The sequence below is a fragment of the Lissotriton helveticus genome, chromosome 1_2 (genome assembly GCF_964261635.1).
Source record: "Lissotriton helveticus chromosome 1_2, aLisHel1.1, whole genome shotgun sequence".
Lineage (NCBI taxonomy): Eukaryota > Metazoa > Chordata > Amphibia > Caudata > Salamandridae > Lissotriton > Lissotriton helveticus.
The window spans coordinates 93,801,651-93,814,175 of NC_136058.1; the positions used below are offsets into that span (position 1 = coordinate 93,801,651).

At 45.3% G+C, this 12,525-nt stretch overlaps 1 protein-coding gene across 6 annotated transcripts in view; it reads right to left on the reverse strand.

Annotated features, from left to right (window-relative positions):
• The window catches only part of RAVER2 (ribonucleoprotein, PTB binding 2), a 407,034-nt gene that overhangs the window by 196,960 nt on the left and 197,549 nt on the right, over positions 1-12,525 (reverse strand). For all 6 annotated transcript variants that reach the window (XM_078669153.1, XM_078669118.1, XM_078669128.1 and 3 more), the window contains exon 10: positions 6,546-6,639. In XM_078669153.1, the coding sequence (XP_078525279.1) occupies positions 6,546-6,639 (94 nt within the window). The remainder of the gene's footprint in view (positions 1-6,545; positions 6,640-12,525) is intronic.

Below are 12,525 nucleotides of genomic sequence, written 5' to 3' on the forward strand. Positions count from 1 at the left end.
CTGGGTCTAGGAACGGCCGCCCTTTAGAAAGGTGTTCCACCACTGCAGAGAGCCATATGTGGGGTTGTCCACCAACACCAGATCTGAAAGCTGACCTTGAGCCTGGTTCCACTGACGTGCTAAGCATTCCTGTAAAGGGCGCATCTGAAGTCTTGCATGAGGTACTATGAAAATGCAAGAGGCTATCATTCCGATGAGCTGCATAAACACTCGAGCTGGTAGGGAGTGGTGGGGTTGGAATTTTGTGATGAGGGTCTGCATACTGGCTATCCTGGCTGGATTGGGGTATGCAAGAGCTTTGAAGTGTCTATTGTGGCCCCCAGATACTCATGTAGGTAGGAGGGATGTAGATGGGACTTGGTGAGGTTTATTGTGAAACCCAGGTGGTGGAGCATCTGAATTGTTTTGTAAGTGTGGTGAACACATTGGCTGTGTGACTTGGCTTTTATGAGCCAGTCGTCCAGGTATGGAAACACATGAATCTGTTGTCTCCGCAAGTGTGCAGCTACTACTGCAAGACACTTTGTGATAACCTTGGGTGCTGTGATTACTCCTAGTGGGAGAACCTTGAATTGATAGAGTTAGCCGTCCGCTGTGAACCTTAGATATTTCCTGTGAGCAGGGTGTATAGGAATATAGAAGTAGGCGTCCTTGAGATCTAAAGTGGCAAGGAAGTCGCCTTGTTGAAGTAGAGGATGGATTGTTGAAGAGTGATGATGTGAAAGTGATCTGACTGTATGTAGAAATTGAGAGGTCTGAGGTCCAGTATTGGTCTGAGAGTACTGTCCTTTTTGGGGATTAGAAAGTACAGGGAATAAACCCCTGTCCCTTGATGCTGTAGGGGAACTGGTTCTATTGCATGGTTTTGAAGCAGTGAGAGAACTTACTGTTTGAGGAGTGTTAGATGTTCCGTGGACATGGGACGCTGTTTGGGCAGTATGTTGGGGGGAGTTGTGGTAAGTTCCAGGCAGTAACCATACTGGATAATTTGTCTTACCCACTTGTCTGTAGTGATGGAGTTCCAGACAGGTAGGAACTGTGAGAGTCTTCCTCCAACCAGAGTGGAATGGTCTGGAGGGAGTGGAGGGAAGTCATTGTTTGATAGTGGAGAAGGTAAGATTGTTGTTACCTCGGCCTCTCCCTTTGTTATTATTTCCTCTGTACCCACCTCTGAAATAGCCCGTTGGGAGATGTTTGTGTGGGGCTTTTGTAGGAGGAGGAAGCAGTGTCTGTGCTGATGTTTTTGGATGTGCAACTATAAATAGAGCGACAAAAAAGGAGCCTCGTGTTGATGGAGACTGTAATGCTCCCATAGATTTTGCAGTGTCCGTGTCTTTTTCTAAAGCTGTTTTTACAGCTGGGCTAAACAGGTGTTCTTGGTCGAACGGCTGATTTAAGAAGGTAGTTTGCACTTTTTGTTTAAAACCAGAAATGCGCAACTATGCATGTCTGCGAAGTAAGACACTGGTGTTGACAGATCTAGATGCGGTGCCTGCTGCATCGAGGGCACATTTAATGGATGCATTTGTAATCAACTTGCCCTCCTGGACCAGATCCTGGGCTATTGTCTTGTATTGGTCAGGCAAATGCTGAATTAGGTTCTCAAGATCATCGTAGTGAGCCCTTTTATACCTGGCAAGCAGTGCTTGTGCATTTGCTATCCTCCAGTGATTAGCTGCTTGGGAGGCAACTCGTTTGCCGGAAGCGTCTAGTAGGTTATACTCTGTCTAGAGGTGGAGCATCACCAGAGGTTTGAGAATTGGCACATTTACTTGCCTTGGACACTACCAAAGAATCTAGAGGAAGTTGTCCTTTAATGTAAGTGGAATCATTTGGGGCGTGTTTATACTTTTTTACCCATGCGAGGATTGAGAATTCTGGTCCTGACAGGGTCCTTGAAGATGTCTGGTGCATGTTTAATGACACCGTTAAGCATGGGCAATGTTTGTATTGTCCTTCGTGACTGGGCAAAAGTATCTACCAGGAAGTCTTCCTCCATGGGGTCTTTTTTTTGTTGTTTTTTTTATTTTTTTTTATTGAAAGTTCATGACAATATAATATACTCTATACATAGATATTAACACAGAAATAAAAATATACATACCGGATGATAAATACACATGGTAAGATCTCAACTGTTAAAACATAAGGCCCTAAATGCAGTAAGTATGTTAAAAGTGTTAGCAGTATCTACATGGGTGTTAGAAGACTATAGACCCCCACTTTTTGACCGCCTCCATGATGCCACGGGCGACCAGATCCTTAGTCCCATTTCCCTGGATTTCGCTCCCTTTAGGGCATATAACTCCGATTCGATATTATGGATCCCGAGCATCCTACACATCCACATTTGAAAGGTTGGAGCCTCAACATCCTTCCATGCTGCAGCAATTAATATTCTAAGAACAGCTGTTGATATAAAAACAAGTGCCTCAGACTCTATACTTAAACCTAATTTGGCATCACACCCGATTATTAAAAGTGTAGGGGATAGGTCTATTTTGACAACTAGCAGCCCCTCTAAAAACTTTTCGATTTCCTTTTTAATTGGCCCTAATTTCCCACAGCTGCAAAACATATGTAATACATCAGCAGGCCCATTTCCACATCTAGGGCAGTTGTTATCCGCTCTCTTTCCCCATTCATACAATTTTGCCGGTGTATAGTATAAGTTAAAGAGGGTTTTAAAGTGCTGTGCTCTTAAATTTGAAGATCGTAGGAACCTTTTATCCATAAGAATGGCTCTATCGATGTCAGGATCTCTCAATTTATCAACCCAGGTAGCCTCTGTCTTAAGCATGTCATCGGGTAGTGTTTCCAAGAATAGTCCATACATTACCCTGATGCTACGGCCACCTCCCTTCATATAGTCTAATAATGTGCAGTCTTTTGATATGTTTATGGTGGGTCTTTTTGATTTGATTGTGTTAGTCAACTGTATATATTTGAACTCTTGGGAGCCTTGAAGTGAATATCGTGACTTCAGAAGATCAAGGGGCCTCAGAACATCCTTTATCATCACTTAGCCTAGTGTGCTGATTCCCTGTCTTTCCCAATGTCTCCAGGGGCCGTCTCTACTTAAGTGCGGGAATAGCCCTGATTTCTAAAGTAAAGTATGTTTATTAAACTTCGGGATACTCTGGTTCTTCTGTACGGACGACCATACCCCCCAAATATCTTCCAGTATTTTGTAGCCTAAGGCCTTATAAAAGCGTTTATCATATTTCCTTAGCAATACCCCGTGTGCTTCATTCCCTAGTGCCAGCTGATATATAGATGGAATAACGAGCTGGCAGTGTGTCGTATCATCAGGAAAAAAGAGTATAGCCATTTCTGTAAGGAGACAAGACCAGCTATAGAATTTGAGATTAGGTATACCTAGCCCACCCTTTCCCTGGGGTAGAGACATGAATTTAATTGATCTCCTCACCTTACCGTATTGCCAGACAAAGTTCATAAAGATTGCCTCCATTTCCTTGATCAATATGTCATCTACTTTAAAGGGGATGGACCTAAATTTATATAGGATCTTCGGAAACATTGTCATTTTGATGACATTGACCCTACCTATAATTGATAGATGGAGGGTGTCAATTCTTTTTAAGTCCTGTTTCATTTTTCCCAGTAATGGCAAAAAATTGTCTTTAATAATTTCCTTTGGCTGGGCATTGATTATTATTCCTAAATATACTACTGAATCCACATATCTATCATCCAGTTTGACTGTGTTACTTGAGCATAGTACCTGTGTTTTTGCCACATTAAGTCGGTATCCGGATACCCTCCCGAAGTCAGATGTGATACTGATTATTTCCCTCATAGCGCTAGCGGGATCAGTAGTGGTGATGGCTATGTCGTCCGCATATGCGAGGATTTTGGTTTCAAATCCATTAGTGACAATTGGCTTTATATTCATATTGTTCTTGATAAGGCAAATCAGGGGATCTATATACAATGCAAATAGGATGGGTGAGCACGGGCACCCTTGTCTCGTGCCTCTCGAAATATGGGGTCTAAATGCATTTGTACGCCATGATATTGGGCAGCCCTATCAATAAGCTGCCTAAACCCTATGTTGTTATCTGGGGGAGATGGCTGTGTTGGGTATGCCTCTGGAATCTGCCCATGTGTCCTGTGTTATAGTAGTGTCATCATCAGGGTTATCTAAAGGGTCATTTTGTCCACCCCCGTCCTAGGTCATAATCATCCTGGGATGGTGATGAGTGTGGAGAGAGTCTAGGAGAGTGTAGGGGAGACTAATCAGGAGATAAAGGCTTAGTAGGAAGAACAGGAGAAGAGAGTTGTAGGGGTGAAGTTGCAATGTCTCCTTTCTTTACAGGCACATCAGGAGAGCGTGAGGTGTTGAATTTCCTCTTGTTTGTGGGGAGACTGACAATATGGCCTGTTTTTGGGTCCACATGCAATGTCTTTTGTTTCAGATCGATAGGATCTGGTTGAAACAGTTCTTCCTGGTTGGAGTCTCCTTTGGGTGCCGATTTTTTCGATTCCGAACATGGTTTTGATTTGTGCTCTGGAGCCTTAGAAGGGGTGTTTTGCTCCTTCGGCTTTGAAGGCGAGTCAGTAATCTTTTTCGGATCCGAAGGTTTTCGGGGTTTGTTTGGATCCAAGGCCTTCTGGTCTTTTGGTGCCGAAGAGCTTGACGCCGAGGCCTTTTTGGATGTAACGGGAGTAAGATGTATTCCCGATTTCCGTACCAACTGGTTTTTTTTAGGCACCGATAGGCGGCTTGCTTGGTCCCGAGCTGCCAGAAGGCTTTTCCTTTGTCTTCGGACCCTGGCCTGGAGACAGGGCTTCTGAGGTTTTCTTTCGGTCGCGACTAAGGCCTTCAGGTGAAGTTTTGACCGGAGCCTTCTTTTTCTCGGGTGGGGTAGGAGCAGGGGCAGTTGTACTCATTCGTTGACCTGGAGTGATGTGGTCATCGAAGTCGTAGTCATCAGCTTCAGACACGATGTCGAGCTCCTACAAATTCTCTGCCTCTGGAACGTCAGGGTCTTCATCGAAGATGTCTTCGGGCACCAGTGCAGATTGTTGCACCATAACGTGTCGTCGAGCCCGGGGATCACAGATAAGTCTTTTGGGATCGAAAAGAGGCGCAGGCTTGGCAATCTTTTTCCTCGTGTTCTGGCGAGAGACAAGGGTTGCAGACCTTGTGGTGGAAATTTAGCTCCACACTGGGGGCATTTTTTAAATGGAGTCCTTTCCATTAGCCATAGGCCCGAATGGCGTCGATATGCCCAGCGACCCACGTCGACGACCGGAAAAGAGTATTTCTGAGTGAGCGGGTCGAAGGGCATGCAAACGAAAACAATACTGTCGAATTGTGATGGTTTGCTTGTCGGAAAAGGTTTGGGAACACGGTACCGAACCGGAGCACCAAAGATACATCCAAACCAGATGGGGGAAAAAAACAATCTGAGGATGGAGTCGATGCCCATGCGCACTATCGTCCAAGGGAGGAGTCACCTATCTCGTTACTACAAAGACTTCTTCCAAGACAACAACAAACTGCAATCATCCAAGCCCAACACCAGATGGTGATCTATGCAAAAGTATAAATTATGCAGCTCATATGCCTCGAACATACAGCTAGGGAGCAACTGAGTACAATACATTAACAGAGCAAGCTGAGAGGTAATACAAGATTGTTTAAAATTGCAATATATTCCAGTCATATTTACAATTTTAAACACGGGGAGACCTGTGATTTACCCAGAACCACAAGATTTTTAGTCAAGTGCTGCAACAAGGATTAGAACCAAGGTCCCCCATGTTTTAAAGTTTGCATCTTAGCCAACAGACCATGTCTCCTTGTGTTTTGTTGTGGATCTACACTGGCCGGTCTTCTTGCTGTGAAGTAGGAGTATAGGAATTGACATTCAACTGGTGAAATTGGGGCAAGCTGACAATTCTAGAACACTGTAAAGTTTTGTGATCATCTTCTGGATACATTTCTAAAAACTATATTTTGAAGGATTAGTTTTATATTTGTCCACCAAAATTTCATTTAGTGAGATTTTCGCATTCTGCTAAACTACGACTTTTTTAAAAATCAGTTTAATTACGTTTGGAAAAATGTCCTAGAATTGTTGGACATTAAGTTAACATTGTCACTTACTGATAATCAAACTATCATTCAAAAAATAATCTGAAAATAACCCACATTACAGAATTGTTTAGTGGATAATAAGGCATCTAGCAGCACCTCCCGTTATGAAGGACTGGCCCTATGAGCCCAAAACATCTGTGTCAGGCACAGTTTGCCATTCAACCACCTCACACAGTGAACATTCCTGCAAGACAGATCTACTCTTCAGACCCCAATTTGACTGGGCAACACTCAACTGATTCTGTATCATCATCTGAACAGATCAGGAAAAACTACTCTTAAAGAGAATGCTGCATAACATGGTCGCTGCTGTACAAAACCTATAAATAATCAACCAGTGGTGTTAATTTAGAGTATACAATATTATAACCGTAACAGACATGTCACAACGAATGAAATGTTCAATTTCAATGCTTACTTGGTAGACTTGTGTTGGTTAGCACACTTGACAAGTTCAGGAATGGATTAGTACTAAGTCTGAAATCTTTTGGCGGCTCTCCAAGTAGTGAACCCTGTAAAAGTATAACATTCTTTGATCACATGGTTACATACAAAACTAAGAGAACACAAAAGGCTGTGCTTAGTTTGCGAATAATTAATAGTGACATCATTGTTTTAGAGTTACTTGCATTCACAAATCAATAATGTAAGAACAAGGAGAAAAAGTTTTTTCAGTGTTGTTTTTCTCAAACATGCCTCAGCAAGGTGCACAGTAGTGCAACTTGAGAAGGCAGTTATAAAGAAAGACCTAATGCATCTCCTATTACTCTCTTAACATTCTGCAATAAAACACGTTAGGAATTCTTTTATACGACACCCCAGAAAAACCAATCTGAACTTGGGCATCGAAAGACAGCGGAGTAGCAAGATTGCCAAGGGCCATAATACACCTCTAGCCACCTGCCTCACGGTGACACTTCAAAACCTTGGCAGACATACCACTGCACCTCCTCCGCCCTCCGTAAAAGATTTAAAGGAAATCTGGCTTAGGCGTGGCACCCCACCTTCCAGGTCATCAGTTTCATGTTTCCCAAAGCAGTGGAGCTTGACATGGTAACCAATGTATTTAGGAATTGTCTAGCCAAATAACGGCTTCCCAAAAACCTTTCAACAAGTTCCCTCCTGAAGTATAGGAATATCATTTTAGCCTTAAATCTGATTTAATAAATATCAGAAGGATGCGATTTACAAGGGTTACATATGTGTTGGATTGCCAAACAACCTTCACACAGTGAGTGCTTGCAATGGGTGGGTATGAATGAGACCAAAACTAATACAGAGGGGGGAGTGTGTTTAGACTTGGTCTTCGATGTGTGTTACCATAAAGAGACTGAATTATGATATGTGGGATTAGACGGATGATGGACCACATCGCAGAACAATCTGTGTTCTTTTGGGGTGAGTACCCAAACATGTCTTTGTGAAGCTAAAATTCCCTGTCCTAGTCAGTTTTCTGTCCGGTCATATGTGCTTTTTCTCCCAAGAGCTCAACATTCATTGAAGCCCAATGGAGTCCCCCGGTTTAATGACTTGCCACATGGGCTCGGCTGTCAATGGCGCATCCTAAGTATACCCCTCTTTATTAGAGTGACTATTTCTATTTGCTAGGGCTAAGTGTGCACTGATAGTGGTGGCACTATAATTCTTAGTCTAGGGCACAGACATTTTTATCTGTACGTGGTGGGAGGACTGCTCACCTCTAAGTGAAATCTTTTAATTGAGTGTTCTTGCCCTTCATGACATCAGAGAGATATATGGTGGGTGGGTGGATGTGATAAGAGTACGATTTCACATGTGCCTGGATAAGTGAATGATGGGCCTCACTAGTCTACGTGGGTGTACTGCTCAAGACAGTGGCCACCTTTATGCTGGGCTGCCAATCTGCATTTTGGACATTGGGTTGGCAGGCACCTAAATACCTCTTGTTCCCCCTCTCCTTAATACTGGTCTCCATTTTGGGGTGGAAGAATAGATAGAGGGGGATAGAGGGACAGTGGCAGTATTCCAGAGTCCGCTGGCTGTACGCGCGCAGCTACCCTTTTAACTTGGAATTTTTTACCTGGGGCACTGTAACTTTTAAAAAATAAAACGTGTGAGGGGCTTGGGGGCTTTTTGACATCCTACCTGCGCTCGATTGCTGGTCTTCCCGCCTTGGTCCGACGTGGTGATTCACCGTTGCACGGAGGGCGGGGAAGAAAGAGCCAGGCACGTCCGGCTGGGGCGGGCAGCGCGTTAGTTGTTGGGCGAGCTGGCATTTATATTCAGCATGCCTCTGCGGCCGCGCACGCGCGCAGCTGGCGCACCAAAGGCAAGCCCGTCTGCGCCCATCCGCGGCCGACCGGGGCTAGGGGCCAGAACCCCTGCTGGTATTGATGCGGCCATCTATTATAGCGCTCAGACACTGCGCAGACTCTGCTCAATTATGGAGGAGAAGTGTAAGCATAGTCTAAACACAGTGAGTAATAATTGGCATTGTAACCACTGCACGTTTAAAGCGAAAGCATCCATGGAGGATAGGAAGAGAGGTCCCCTACTCAGGTTATCTCTGATCAACTGTAGGTCTATGAGGTAGCATAGAATCGAGATATACTACCAATTGATGGAGGTACAAGCGGATGTTCTATTTGTCACTGAGACATGGTTAGATACGGAGTTCGCCCCTGATATTTTGGAGGCACTTCCCAGGGGGTATGGGATTGTGAGACTGGACAAACTGTCTGGTAGAGGAGGGGGCATTGCTATCATATGTAAACATCACATCCAGTGCTCTCTCGAGCCAGCTGACATTGATGACAGCGAAGCAGGCCTCTTCACGCTTAGAACAGCCACTAACTAGGTTATTAAAGGTATATTGGTATACAGACCTCCGGGACCCCATTCAAGGTTCTCTCCTAGCTTAATCGACTACCTCATTCAATCTGCACTAAGGTATGAAAAACTAGTGGTACTGGGCGATATTAATTTGGATGTGGACACCACAGGGAGTGTGAATCTGAGTAGCAGAGGCCTGAGGCACTAGGAAGAGAGACCCTCTTAAGTACCAGAGAGAGGAGAGCAATTGTAACTAAATTGACGCCAGGGAGAAAACCGAGACCTGACTTCTGAGGGCATCTAGGCTCCCTTAAGAGAACATTAAGCTGACATTAGGCCTTGGGAGAAACCAAGAGGAAATAGATCCCACGCAAGTGTAGTGGAGGGCTCCTCTATGCCGACCAAAAAAACAACAGAGTAACGGAGTCTCCACCTACTTTACACCCACAGTCGCTAAGGACCCACAATCAACCAGAGAAGGGGAGAACGGCATGGCGCTTTCTAAGGAGGACTTGCTTGCATCCCTGAGGGAGTTCAAGCAGGAACTATGAAACCTGCGAATCTTGTCAATGACCGTAGAGACTTAATTCTTTTTGGCCGCTGCCCGGTGGAGCTACTTTGTTAGCTATAGAGGAGATGAGCTGTTGACTTCCCCATCAGCTGTCACCTACCCAGCTGGACACTGGGCAGACTCAACATGCTCTACATGCGAAGAACTTCAATGCTCGTCCGATTTTCCTATCATGGCTGTCTTTCGATACCCACGACACGGAGCCACCATTTTGTGGTTTCTTGTCCTCTTCCTCGGTCCGTTGACTTCATCCTGACGACACTTGGACATTGCTCCTGGGCTTGACGGCCTCATCTCTGTCTTTCTCCTTACCCATTGCCAAAGCACTCCCTCTCCCCTTTTTGGGGAAGGATCCAGTAGATACGCCTTGGAGTCTCAGAGACCCCTCTGAGAGAGTCCACTGCGTAAAGGGAGCCACTCGCAACGGAGATGGGGGAATGATAGCACTTCCCCTGGGATCACAGCTTACTGGACTTTGGACGCAGCTATTACTCCTCTACCGGTTTGTGCCCCCGCCACCCTCTCCCTCCTCTTTCAGGCTATGTCTCTCACCCTCCTCCGCCTCTTTCCCTCCTTCGTTCTCTGTCTACTTCCCCTGCTCCTACCCCCTCTCCCCTGAATCTCTCCCCTTGCCTGCTTTTTCCCTTACGTATATGTCCTTATTGTTTGTCTCGACACAACATGTAACTATGCAGCTATGCTCTAAAACTGTGTAAACTTTGTAACGAAGTAACCTTCAATTATGGTCTGATACTCATGTAAAGCGCTCTGATACCCCCGGGTCTAGCCTGCCCTATATAAAACCTTTCAAATAAATAAATAAACAAATATTTACCCTGGGGCACAAGAGTTGCACCAGGAATTAGCAATACTACAATTATTGTTAAAGTCCGAATACCCTACAAATAAGATGGGACATTTACTTGACTCCATCTTTGCCAATTGGGATGCTCTGGTGGGGGAGCCCCCGCTTCCGGTGCTGTGGCCTGATCACTTCTTGATACCGTTTACGATACAACTACCGGTATCCAAGGTACAGGAGAAAGTTAAAATTGGTATCAAACGTAGGAAGTGGGTTGGCTTCTCTCAGTGGGCTTTCAATCAGGCCTTTTTAAGAGACGGAGCACCCTCTGGTATGGATGTCAACCTGGCTTGTGAAGCCCTACAGAGGCGGATTATTTACGTCCTTCCTTGACTGTACCGCACCCTGGTCATATAAGATGTCCACAAAAAAACGTAAATCAGCTCCCTGGTTTGATGAAGAACTTGGAACTGCCAAATCAGGTTGTAAGCGCCTAGAGAGGAAGTGGAGGAAAGATTTCTCAGCCCACTTGGAATATAAAATTTGTCTTAAGTCCTACCACTTGCTCATTAGAAAGGCGACGACAGCCTATTTCAAGGAGAGAATCCAAACAGCCGAAAACTCTACTACAGAGCTATTTAAGGTTTTTAAAGAAATTTCCTCCCTGACATCTATTGCAGCACCTATTGTTGGATCTGAGAAATCCTGCAATCGGGTTGCCGAGTACTTAGAGGCGAAGGTGGAATAAATGTATTCCTCCTTCCCTGACTCTGCTCGTGGGAGTGGGGGAGTGGAGGAGGAACCTGTGGATGCTCTAACCTTACAGTGTATCCATGAATTTACTGTGCCCGTTCCGGACACCTTAAACAGATAGCTACTAGTATCAAATCAGGGTCACCAAGGGATCCAGCTACCCCTAGGGTACTCCGAGGGAGCATGGACATACTAGTGCCTTTCATAAGATATCTCATTGAGATGTCTTTTAGCTCAGGAGTGGTACCTAACAGATGGAAGGAGGCAGTGGTGCTCCCTTTACAAAAGAAACTCCATATCAGTGCTGAGCAACTTGACAATTTGTGACCCATTTCCCTGCTCCCTTGTTTTGCTAAGGTAGCTGAGAAGATTGTGAACACACAGCTCACAGCACATATCTGTAAAAACAACCTTCTCCACCCTTCTCGGTCTGGCTTTCGTGCCCTTCACTCCACCGAATCGGCTCTGTTATATTCCACCGAGACCATACGGAAGTATGTGGACGAAGGACAAACAACGGCCTTAATTCTTTTAGATCTTAGTGCCGCTTTCGACACTGTTGCCCACCAAACTCTGTCGCAGATTTAAAGAGAGGTGGTGTCATCAGCGGGGCTTTGAAGTGGATGGAATCTTTTCTGTCCGAGCGCAGCTTTCAAGTTATGCAAGGTACTACTCCAGGATTATCAAGTTGACGCAGGGGGTGCCTCAGGGTTCTACCCGGAGCCTGACACTGTTCAATCTCTATGTCGCCCCCCCTGGCAAAAATCTCGGATAAATTTGGGATTAATGCCCTGTCCTACACTGATGACACCCAGCTGGTGGTGGTCTCTGACTCAAGTTCGGGTTGACGCTGCTCCCAACTTCATGTCCTGCCTTCAAGAATTGGCGGGTGGATGACAAACAATTGTCTGAAGCTGAACGGTAGCAAAACCGAGGTGCTGGTGATAGGGAAGGCTGTGTCAGTATGGTCATTGGCATGGTGGCATCAGACTCTGGGCTCTACCCCTACACCGTGTGAACAGGCGAAGAATCTTGGGGTATGGGTGGACAATAAGATGTCTTTTGATTACCATACCAGGCGGGTGGGAGGTTATGGAAGACCTTTGACACCCTTCCCATGGCATCTAGGAAGATCATGGTGCATGCCTTGGTGACTTCTCGCCTGGATTACTGCAATCTCTTGTATTTGGGTGCAACCGCCAAATGCATACAGAGGTTGCAGTGTATCCAGAACGCAGCGGCTAGACTAGTTCTTATGCTACCGAAGAGAGCCTCTGCAAAAAGAGCGCTGGCCTCCCTGCACTGGATTCCCATCAGGGAGAGAGTGAAGTTTAAGGCCATGTGTGTGAGTCATCGGATTCTACAGAAGAAGGGACTGTCGTATTTGCATGACCATCTCACTCCCTATGTGCGACCTGACTGCTTAGATTGAGTGGGAAAGGAAAGGTGCATTTCCCCCAA